Source organism: Labrus bergylta, chromosome 11 (assembly GCF_963930695.1).
Source record: "Labrus bergylta chromosome 11, fLabBer1.1, whole genome shotgun sequence".
Classification (NCBI taxonomy): domain Eukaryota; kingdom Metazoa; phylum Chordata; class Actinopteri; order Labriformes; family Labridae; genus Labrus; species Labrus bergylta.
The window spans coordinates 11,346,871-11,359,064 of record NC_089205.1 but is presented as its reverse complement, the minus strand read 5'-3'; the positions used below and the strand labels follow the sequence as shown (position 1 = coordinate 11,359,064).

Below are 12,194 nucleotides of genomic sequence, written 5' to 3'. Positions count from 1 at the left end.
GATTCCTTTTGCAATAGACATGGATGGATTGTCTGGACATTTGATTCAGAGATTTAGTTCACACACTGCCATATAACTGATCACTTAAATTTTAGAAAAGTGTGATCATCAGGCTAAATTTTCACTGTCAGCTACTTGAGGTTATAACCAAATACATGCAAAACAAATGACTTTTCCATCAGTTTTTCCTGGCTAATAAGTGGATACACAAATGTAAGCATGCATCATAGTGGTAATTGTGCCCACAAACATTAAAATGTTACATGAAGTGTACAATCTCTTGTCTGGGGTTTGGCTCATAGGACATAAAAGTGAATGGTTGAACAGCTTAGTCACCATGAAGCTATCATTTGTGAAAAAGAGTCTTTGTTCAGATATATGAATCACTTTAAGCTGTTGTATGAATGAGTCAAAGGCTGTTGGGTAACGCCGTTGGTTTTCTGTCTGCAGATTTATAGAATTCCATTGTGTCCAGTCATGCGTCAGCACTGACTTTCTTATTAAATGCATTTCCATGATTTCAGGAATATTGTCAACAAATGGAGGACATTCATTTTCACAGATGTTCTCTTGTGAGAGGGTGTTACATTCCCCAAGATGGCTAGGGGATGAGGGGAGTAACAATAAATTAAAACCCAGGGAAAAGAAATAGGAACTACATACAAGCAAAGTTTAAAATGATTTATTAACAAACTAAATCAAAATGTGCAACACAAAACAAGCTTCTTCTACAAAACACAAAACAAAAGAGAAGCCAATTCAAAACTAACACTCAAGATATGAACAATAAGGCCTTAATCAGAACACAAAGCTTCCACAGAAGGAGCACACTAAAGTTTTCGTCAAAGACACACCCAGTCCAACAACCCACTGGCAACTGGCAGCCTCCTCTCTCCTGCTCTTTATAGTTTGCCCCTGATTAGTAATTAGCCACAGGTGATGCTGGGCACTCTGAGGCTGAGGAGCAACACCTGGGGAGCACACGCAGGAGAGAGAGCACAAACACACAAAACTACGGCACGTAACAGAGGGGATAATGTGTCATTTCTGAGGACTACAAAAGCAAACATGCATGTTCTTACCAAAGCGACAACAAAAACAGTTTTTCAAAAATGACAGTTTCATAAAGCCTCTGTCTTGTTTTCATAGTCTTGGTACCATCAGTTATTTTCACTGTTATGCAACTATTGTCCTCAAGTTAACTGTCATGAAATATAAGGTATACAGTAACAAAATAGTTTCTACAGCTCACTGATTAACACCAAGGTAATCAATTTCTAAGCAGAAGTTGCTAGTGAATTGAAAAGCATTCTCCCATTTGGACCTCAGGGAAGCCAATGCATTTTCCCCTCATGTACTCGTGTTTATTTGGTCATCATGTTTACCACATTTATCAACAAGAACAATTTAGCCGTTTTTCTGTGTATTCATCTGATTGTGATTCTGAAAGCACTCAAGTAACTGAAAACCAAAAGAGATTAATCAACAACATCGTGTGATCGTGTGATTGTGTGTTTAAGGTTTTTTTGGGGGGCTTTTTGTGCCTTTATTGTAGAGACAGGACAGTGGATAGAGTGTGAAACTAGGGACAGAGAGAGTGGGGAATGACATGCGGGAAAGGAGCCACAGTTTGGATTTGAACCCAGGCCGCCCGCTTCAAGGACTACAACCTCTGTACATAGGATGTGCGCCCTAACCACTCAGCCATTGTTTATGTTCAATATACCCAAGCTTATCAGATTACTTGGCTTTAAAGTTTAGTGTTGCTGTTGTTGTCTGTATTGCATTAAACAGAGAGAAAAACATGCTTTTTCAACCTATAGTCATGATTAATGTAATTGGACGGGACAACACATTAGAAACACATGTCGGCAAAGGACAAATTGATTCAACAGCACCACAAATTGCAGCCTCCAAAAAGTGTATTTATTTGACCCAACAACTCTATAAAACATTTTCAACTAAACTGAACATAATGACACTCATGCCCCAGGGTTTAGTTTAGGACTGTTGGATTAAACGACATGAGCAAATGTAGAAAATGTATCTACTTAAGAGTATGGTTAATACATTAACTACAAAGAGCCGTCATGTAAAGTGGATAAAATGAACTGTTTATAGAAGTACAGCAAAATGGATCCAAATGTTAATAATATATATATTTTACATGACTGTTGACTTTAATACTTTAGTACCATGAATCATTGTTCTCTTTCTCTTTCTAAATTCTGTTTTCCAAAGTGAACCTCTTTGATCACCATTATCGTAAACACATGTATACTGTTGTGTTAGCATAAGCCGTTTTCACATTCTCCCGAGATTCTCCCGACCTAGCCGTTCACATATGCTCCTCACAGCGGAGGACTATCCCTGTCAGAGGGGTGGGGGGATCGGGGGATTTCCTGAGGTAAGACGTGACGTAAATAAACAATGCGGAAGTAGCGGCCGAAGATTCAAACGGAGTCCACTACACAACGTTATAATGAGAATATTTGCTTTTATATCAATCCTATGTGTAATCCAATGGAATGACAACATCCACAAAAGAGTGGAGAACAACATACTGATGAACAGAAAACATAATGCAGCCGTTTAATTACGTGCATGGAGATCGTCGTGCAGACACTTTAGGCAGTCACTGTATATAAACGTCATTCTCTTCCCATTGGCTCGAATTGAAATCTCTGGAGTATATGCGGCCGCGTTCAGACATCAGTTCACTCAGACTTTCTGCTGATAAAATACTAGGGGTCTGGCCCGGGTAAAGTCCGCGCGAAAAATGCGGCCGTTTGCGTTCACACATAGCCTGTATTCCCTCCGGGTAGCCAAATCTCTGGAGTTTTTCAGGAGATTTCCGTATGTGTGAAAAGGGTTTTAGTGTCAGCTTTAACTATGAGGCTTACTACAAACCAATCATTGTCTCTCTCTTGCAGGTAACCACATGCTGTTACGAGTGCTTCCCTCAGTCTACCCCAGACAACCAGATACCATCCACTGTCACCTAGGAAACCTCACTGCGATGATGTCACAGCTGGAGTCCCCAGAGCAGCAACACCTGATTAGACTGCTTCAACTTGTTGCCGAACAACATCCACTTGTGAGTGTTGGTGTTGTCTTTAATGTCTTATTTTCAGAATTAAAGAACAATGCACTCTTGAAGAATCAAACTATCGATGACACTTTCATAGCCTTTTTTTAAAGCCGCATATGCAAATTGAATTAATTGCACTTTTACCATGGTCACTTTGCCAACAACTTGTCTTCAAATGATATGCATCATATTTAAAAAAAAGTTTTTAGTTTTAGTTTTTCAGCTTTGGAATAGTGAAGAAATTATGGACTCGCAACACCTTAAGGAAGTATCCTCTGCTCCATTTATATAGTATTATTTCATTTAAGAACAGAATAGAAGTTTGTTTATAAAGCACATTTCATTACAGGTAAGCTCAATGTGCTTTACATTGAATATTAAAAAAGAAATTAGGTAGTTGTATTCGATCAGACTGTGAGGTTTTATGAAATAAAAGCACAACCCAACAATCCAAACAAATCCTTTATTTATCTCGACTTTGCTATAAAATTAAGTATGTGTGTTGCTTTTTTTGGTAACATTTGCCTATGAGTCAAGCTTAATCAGACCCATAACCGATCAACTGGGCCATTCCGTGTAATGAGCTCATTTGGACATGCCAGAAAAAAGCCACTGGAACGTAGTTAGAAGTGAAGAAATAGGGCAGTGAATGTGGAGTAAACATTTCTCAGTAGGAATTCTCTTAATCCTGCATATTTTGGAGCCGAGCTCCTGATGTTTAACATGAGGGGAAAGTACCTCATAGCAGCAAGCAGAGCACTTTTCGCTGAAACATGGACAGGCTCACTCATGTGAAGCACTGGGGAGACTAAACCAGCCATCTGAAGTTATTCTGGTATCCACCCCCCACACAGACACATAAAATATTTCTGTTGTGATTGTACCAAAGAACCGGCATCCCAACATCAACTGACTGGAAGTGACTAACTATGGAAAAGATAAAAAATGAAAGTCTGAAATTGCATAACTTGTGTGATTATTCAGACTTGTTAAGAAGCAGCAGGAGGGATGAAAATGTTTGGCATTGTTAGTCTGATCCTGTCTCGTGCAGTCCAGTTAATGAGGAGGAACTGTTCATTCACTCAGTGTGTCCAAACAGTCCTACAGTTAAGCTTTTGTTTATTATTGGTCACCAGTCCCTTCATCCCGCTCCAAGGTCTCTCCTCTCACCGTCAGCCTTCATTAAGGACACATCGAGCCCCTCTGTGGTGGTTACTGTTTCTAAGTGCTGACAGGGTTACTGCTTTGATCCGAAATAATGAATAACACTTTAACCTTCTTCTCCCTCTCGATCTTTGTTTCTTCTTACTCCTTCAGATGTTGAGCCCTCAGGTGCCTGCATTAGTCAGTTACCTAGAAGACGAATCCTTTACTGAGGCCCTGCTTGGTGCGCTTGTGGACGTGTCACAGGCCAGCCCTTCCTCACTGGTCAGCTTTTTGCCAACACTAAGGATTTTGGGACAGCAATACCCTGCTCTGCTGGGTCATGTGGCCAAAATCCATGGTGCTGTGGGTATCATAAGTGAGGTACAAAAATGCACGCACACTCATTCACTCACACACACAAATTAACGAGGGCTCGATAATTTGCAGGAATGATGTCCATATTAAGATTAAAGGAAGTTTGTGTTGAAGAAGCACAGAGATTAAGCTGCACTTGCATACACATTAGTTGTTTATAATGTGTATTCAAAGTTAAGCTTACTGACTGTCTGCCCCCATTTTATTTAAAATAAAATAGTGTAGTGAGTGCTACCAAAGAAGTACAGAAACAATTGATTGATTCTTACAACGTTCATGTTGAGGAAAATTGAATAAAAGGGAAAGTATAAATGGGCATCTTAACTTCTTAATTTTTAAATAATCATGTTCAACTGGTGTATGTAAGACATTTTCTGCAGCAAAAGTTTTTGTGTTTGGCTAATAAACGTAACAAGAAAAAATACATTAACCATTTAATAAATAATGGCATGGGAATAAAACTATCAAAGCACCTGAAGTCTGCTTTGTCTCTTGGTAATTCCTATCTCTCTAACAAACAGACAAACACACCAAAACAGGAAGGAATGATTATTTCAGTGTGGATAGGAGTCGGCTCCACTCTCACATGACTTCCTCTCTGTTTTCCTGCCAAGATTATAACACACAGTTAAACACTGGACAGGATGGGCCGGTCCTCAGGTTTTCTCTGCTGTCTAACACTCACATCAATGTCTAATTGGAGCATCTGTCCTACACATACACATGATCTATGCTATCCTCCTTGGTTGAGGAAAATCTTATTTGAGGGATCAGTCACGGGGCATATCTGTTTGCTAAAACCTAATGGTGCAAGCATAAGATAACTTAAAGTGCTTAATGTATAACTGACGAGGAAATATGTTCTCATTTTCATCTGATCTTTACTTGTATGAGTGAACTTCCTGCCTAGACTTGTTTAAAACTATTTCCATCTATTTGTTAGCTTAGGTATTCATTTCTTATAGTTTCTTTTTTTTTTTTACTTCTACGTTTTTTTTGAAGACTTCAAGTGTCTTTGATTTTGTCAGGGTGGGCTAAAGTAGTCCACGTGTCTCCTTTTGGCTGACCCATGGGTTAAACACTTGGCTGACCTCAGGATTGGCTGCTCATTTGCCTCTAATTGATTTCTTTAACAGTGTTTTAGCCATTAGCTGGCAGTGATTTGGCCCCTCAACAGAAACACTTGAGCTGTTAATTGCAGGTTAGTTAGACAAGCTATTGGAGTGAATGTAAGAGGCCATTTCTGCCGACTGATGGGCCACAGAGGGAGGCTATGATGTAGGCTGTCACACTCACACAGTGGAATGTCACTTGTTACATAGCTTCTATAATAGTCCAGTAATGTTGGTTGGTTTATCCTCCTCTTGTTATACCTCAACAGCTTGTTGACACTTGACTAGCCTGTTACCCTACAAGCGAATGTGTCTTCCTAAGTATGTTCACATTTACCTAACTTTTTTCCCGTCTGTTTAACTTAAGTTTAAATTCAGTGCTTCCAAAAACACTGCCTTGCTTTTCAAAAACAGAACTGCAAACACGGCCCAGTGTTTCTTCTCGTCCTTGAACAAACTCAGCACTGTTTCCAGTGTCCAAACACATTTAAAGCACTGCCATCTTTAGTTGCCTTAGGATATAGACTTTTTAAAGCAAAATAACTAAAAACTTGTATTGAGCATGATTACTTAGTAATCCATGATCACCCATGCAACACTGTGTAAAGATGATGTCACATATTTGCAGTGTGTAATGTGTGTATGCAGAGTGATGATGGTGACAGCAGGCAGCTCCCACTCTCTCTTTTCCTCTGGGACCTTTTAAGGAGGGTTTAGCTCAATTAAGGGAAATTAGGGAAAGGGAAAAATATGGCATGACAGTCTTCAGATGATGCATGCCCCTTCAGATACACACACACAACACACATACACAAACCAAACACACACGCTGACACATGTGATGGTGCTGGAAACTGTAATAAAGTTTTCTAAACTGCCCCAAGGCAACCTTTTTCTCTGAAGGCCTCAATCTTAATGTCGCAGGCCCTGCCGACCCAGCTTCAGAGACGACACAAACACACACAAACACACACAAACACACACATAGTTGTTCAGACCTCACTGCACTGTCTTTCTTCACATTGAAACCATTTGGAAAATAACCCGTGTTTTCTGGGAAATGCCTCCACAGAGGCCTCCTGGTGATGGCAGTGGAGAGTACCTCCTGTGGGTTTCATGTTTGTGCCCCACACACGCTCACACACACATGAGCACACACACTTCTACTCAATGGAATGAATTTGTACTTTATTTGTAACAGGATTGCACAACTCACTATCTGGCTTCCTTTACCCCTCAATGGGAATTCCTCTATATTATGTTTCTGGACTTATTGCCTGTTAGATCAGTATACATCATCATATTAATCAAACATTCGGCGAAACAAACCCCTGTTCACTTTATGGAGTCAAACCCAAAAGTCTTGTAATACATTTTTTCAGTTTTGAGAAAATTCTGAATTTTGTTGGGCGTCAATGCCCTTCATGAAAGACGTTTTGAAAGACTGAAATTAGTTTAAGTCTTGCTCAGCACTTTAGTCTTTTTTTATTATTTGCTTCTCTTTATCTGTTAATTATATGGACAAAACATCTGCACAGCTTCTTAATATCATGACGCTCTCCCCACCGTTAATCAGCTGTACTAAATGTACATCACAAGTAGTCTTAAGTAAACAAATTCCAGGCTGTTGTAGTGTGACTGTATCAACCAGGAGTTTGTTTATTTCTTTATACATGCTATAAAACATAATGTAATACACAAAATGAATATTTAGAGAAGGGTTTTCAAGCACTGGTTAAAAACACAGCAGCATGTTTAACGCAATAGTTCCCAAAACAGAGGTCAAGGCCATCTCAAGGGATCGGAGATGGTTCTTATTTCACAAAATACTGGATCGATTTTTTCTCTTATGGTCTATAAAAACTTCCAAATAACAATTTGAGTCTCTTTGCTCACAGCTCATAAAACTGTTGAAACTTAGACAAGTGTCCAAAGTTAACTTTGCTTTGAAGCACTACATGCTAAAATGATTGTGAATAGCTGGCATGGAGGCAGAATATGATATCCTAATGGGTCATTTTAAACGTGAACAAGCCACTGGTGTGGAGAATGATCATAACTCCAGGAATAACATGTTTTATGCCCCTGGTGCAGCAAATACACTAGTTTTACAAACAGCTGGATATAATGACATACTATTTGTAGTTAAACAAATATTTGAATTGACAGGAATACTTTGATTCATTTTTGATGGATGTATGCTCGTCCTTTATTTGTTATTATTGTGTGATATATAACAAGGTTTAAATCAACTCTACCTCGGGACACATTCATGTAAACCTATATGCAGTAGTTGCCGGAAGTAATGAATGCACCCTGGGGAACAACACACGTTCAGGCACACAGTGGTTTCTCCAGGAGACTTTTTAAAGAGAGTTGTGTGCCAGACTGTAGTTCCAGAGGAAGCAGGGAGATCAGAAATCTGATCTGCAATCAGGAGAAACTAAGCGACCAAGCAAACAAGGGAAGAAGAAAAAACAACAGGTCAGTGAGCAGCAGTGAACTAGCCAGTAACTGGAGTAATGAAGTGTTTTCCTTTTCTTTAATTGTAGGTGATTTCAACAGTTTAGTTTTTCAACAGATATTTTTCTTGCACACAAACATTTGCTACTGCCAGAGGAGTTTGACTCCCAGCATTTTCCGCTATTAAGATAATCAAATGCATGAGCCAAGTTGTGTTTCTGTGTTTGTGTTTTGGAACACGAGGCAGAAAAAGCATCTCTTTTAAATTTTTTTCTCTGACTCACCTATCAGATCTGCACCTCTGAGGTATATCTGTTCCCATGCCATCATTTTTTGGAGATCATGAAAATTTATAATTAAGATATAAGATATTTCCCTGAGTAAAACCAGAGTTGTATTCAGGACATCAATTCATAGCCAAGTGTTTTTCCGCACAATTAAACACGAACGAAGGCATCATATGACCTGGCAGGTTTCTAATAGAACTGTTAAATGTCTCACTTTCAAAGTGTCAATGTTGCAAGTTCTAATTATGCTGTAGTGGTTGGATATATTGTAGTAAGTCCTTGCAAAGTAAAAATTGTCTCAGCAATAAAGCGATAACTACAAAACAGTAGTAGTTCACTAGTGCACATCTTAGTGAACTCTTGCTACCTGCAAACCGTGCTACAGGCAAGCTTTCCTTTTATTTATGTCTTAGACTTCACAAAGTCCTAAATACATACCTGACACGGGGTTTCTAGCTGAGTCGAGTCCCGCCTTTTATGGTAGTTCAGGCATCCACGAATAAATTCAAAAGATTCACAAGGAAGTGTAGCTAGTGAAACATGCCCAAACTGTGCAGTAAAATGCATTCTTGTGTGATCGTTACAAGATGTTCTTAAAGTCTTTAAGCACAGGAAGCTATGTCTGCATTATGCTCCACACACAGAATAACCATCATGTCTCTGAGTCAAAGCAGGACATGGATGTCTTGTGTTCTTCTGTCAGAGTGTGAGGCTTTACAAGCATCTGTTGTTGTTGTTTTTATCTGCTTTGGTTCTACCTTTAAACACCTTGTTCATCTGTTGTCACAGTGATTTCTGTGTTAACTGGTCGACAACACTCATAAAAACACTCATGTCTTTTTTGTTAAAGGGTTATCCAAAATGGGTGAGGATAAGACCTGAAATAGAATATCATTTGTTGTTTATGGCGTTTACATAAAAAAAAAAAATTGATCCAAAACAGTATATGAACGGAATTAGTACATGTTCAATAGACTTTGATAGTGCTTTTCTAGTCTTCTGACTACTTAAAGTGATTTTACACCACATGTCACAATCACCCATTCACACCACAGTCGCACACTGATGGCAGAGGCTGCTACGAAATGAGTCAAACTGCCAGCGCCGTAGGCTTAGAGCTATTTAGGGTTTCGGTGTCTTGGCCAAGCACACTTCAACACTTGACTGCAGGAGGAGTTGTGTCTCACCTTTTCCGCTTGAGACACAAATCACTCTAACACTGAGCCACAGCTGCCTCTTTGTTTGAAAAGTTGTTTGAGAGTACAACAAATTCACATAACATAAGGTTTTCAATTTTTTAAGTTAATCATTATTGTTGTGAAAAAAAAAGATCAGATTTGGAGCCAGAGACCTCCAGATCTCGCACAAATGAGCTATATCGACTCTGGATACAGTTTACAAGAAGAGTGGCTGAAAATAACAATATGTGTTTATTTAATAGATATTACAAAACAAACCAGATGGAAAAATGAAGCCCTTTGGGAAAAGCTGAGCACATACTGCTTGTGTTTATATTAATATTTACATTTTTTGTGTCTTAACATAATAAGTTACAATGTAAAACAAATGTATGTTAAGTTTGATAAAGTTCACTGTTTATTTATAAAAACACATAAGTCAATCAGTTCCTTCAAGGTATATTATAACACAACACTGGTCATATTGTTAGTCACATGCAGTACACTCCATAACAACCACAACATTAGAAATAACAACATTAAACTCAATGTATTTGTACAATAGAACAAACTGTTTGAAATAATATTATGTCTGCATTTGTTTCCTTATTTACATCTCCCTCTGCTCACCTCTTGTCTTCTGTCTCCAGACTCACGCTCACAGCTCATTGGTTTACCTGGTGTCCCTACTGGGCAGCATGGAGCATAGCATTCACCACACTCTGCTGCTGGAGATCCGAGCTCTGACGGACCGATATCCTTCTGTACTGGGAGGCTGCGGCAAAGACCTCTACAGGATGAGCAACTCGTTCACTGCCATAGCCCGACTGTTGGGGAGGAAACTCGAGGAGAGCACGGACACCCAATGCAGGTTTGAAGACTTATGGATTAATGAGTTACAATAAGGCATGACACGTTTATGAATCCTCTTTTCTAACTCCTGTTAAGAAGCATAATAAGGATATTTTGCAAAATGTTACACTTTCCAAAACAAAAAACTGTCCAAAGAAATCTTCTTTTGAACAGGCAGAAACTGCACTGGAAGTCATATACACACCCCATTAACACACTTTTACAGCAGAAATTCAAATATTTACAGCCTGGTTCAAAATAGGAAAAAGGTCCAATTAGCTCATGACTCGATCAGCACACACGGTACGGGGGGGTTTACATTTTTACTCATCCATTTAGATTGCATGAATGATAAGTGTTAGTCACAAGGGCACGTAGCTGACCTGATTGACAGGTGAGTGCGATATAACAGTTTGTCAAGAAGCTTAAAACCCTCCTCAGCTCCAGCTCTTAGCCTGTCATGAGGTTGACTGAAAATTAGCTTGAGACAGCATTTCCAGCTTAGCGACAGCCATCAATGAGACTCCAAAGCCCCCTGCAACACTGCTGATGTCACTTGGGCTTTGTCAATTAATATTTACAGTCTATGATACAGCACTAAGATTTAAAAGGGAAGTAACTGTCCAAAGCAATTATCAGATCACTTGTAACTTGTAACACCAGTGCTGTCTCAGCAGTGGACTCTAAACTGTAATTTAAAGAGAAAGTGACTTATATAGTTTCCAAAAATGTATGAGAGAAAGTAGGTAAGATATAAACAGGCTACTTTATTTTGTATTTTTTTAACTTGCTTGTTAATGGGACTGATTTAGTCCTGCATGAATTTCCCATATGAGTATTAAACAATGTTGATTTACTGTGGGGTTGGGAGCTTATCTTGCAAGGCCTACTCCAGTCAGATATATCAAACCACACACAGTTGTTATGAAGAAATTTCTGAAATGTTAGTCTCTCAAAACTGCTAATGAAGTATCAGTTTCAGTTGAATAAAAAAAAGTCCATACTGATCCTGTTCCAGACATGGGCTGAGCTGTGTGTGTGTCACAGAGATAGTCAAGAGTTTTGAAACATAACAACAAAACTTTTCTTGCACAGAGTAAAGAGTTTGAACCCACAGATGCATCGGATTTGTGGTACTAAATAATTTGGGTTTTTATCAACTCCAGTCACTGATCACTAAAATGTTTCCTTCCTGTGTTTTTTATATGCAGGAATATCATCTGAAAACTTTTTACTGTTTTTATAAGTTTTTTTATGGAAGTCACTAAAAGTGTGTATGTTTATGTGTTGATGTGCATGAGTTGAATGGGATTCATCTGGCTGCAGTGAGGGATTGACACGCAAAGCCCTCTCCAAAATAAGAACATTGTGTGCAGGATCGGAGGCTTCCAAACACTTTGCTTGGGGTCTTGTGGAAAAAAGATTGAGGGAACAACAGATTGACAGAGCAAGGGGGTGTGGACAGAAGAAAAACCACAAACGTGCAGTATGAAGTCCTCTTTCAACAAAGTGGACTGTTAATTAAAGATACAAAGGCCACTTGTAGGAATAAAGATAGAGACAGAAAGGAAGAGAGTGAGAGAACTGAAGGGAATAATTAGTTTGAGTGAGGGTTCAAACGAGAGGAGACAGGCCTCAAAGCAACAGGCAGTGAAAACAAAGCACAAGAGAGAGGGGAGAAGGTGAAATG

At 39.1% G+C, this 12,194-nt stretch overlaps 1 protein-coding gene across 3 annotated transcripts in view; it reads left to right on the top strand.

The window, feature by feature from the left end:
- veph1 (ventricular zone expressed PH domain-containing 1) overlaps positions 1–12,194 on the top strand; it is a 70,038-nt gene that overhangs the window by 31,448 nt on the left and 26,396 nt on the right. For all 3 annotated transcript variants that reach the window (XM_065960782.1, XM_065960783.1, XM_020642869.3), the window contains 3 exons: positions 2,934–3,097; positions 4,409–4,618; positions 10,303–10,523. In XM_065960782.1, coding sequence (XP_065816854.1) covers positions 2,934–3,097; positions 4,409–4,618; positions 10,303–10,523 — 595 coding nt within the window. The remainder of the gene's footprint in view (positions 1–2,933; positions 3,098–4,408; positions 4,619–10,302; positions 10,524–12,194) is intronic.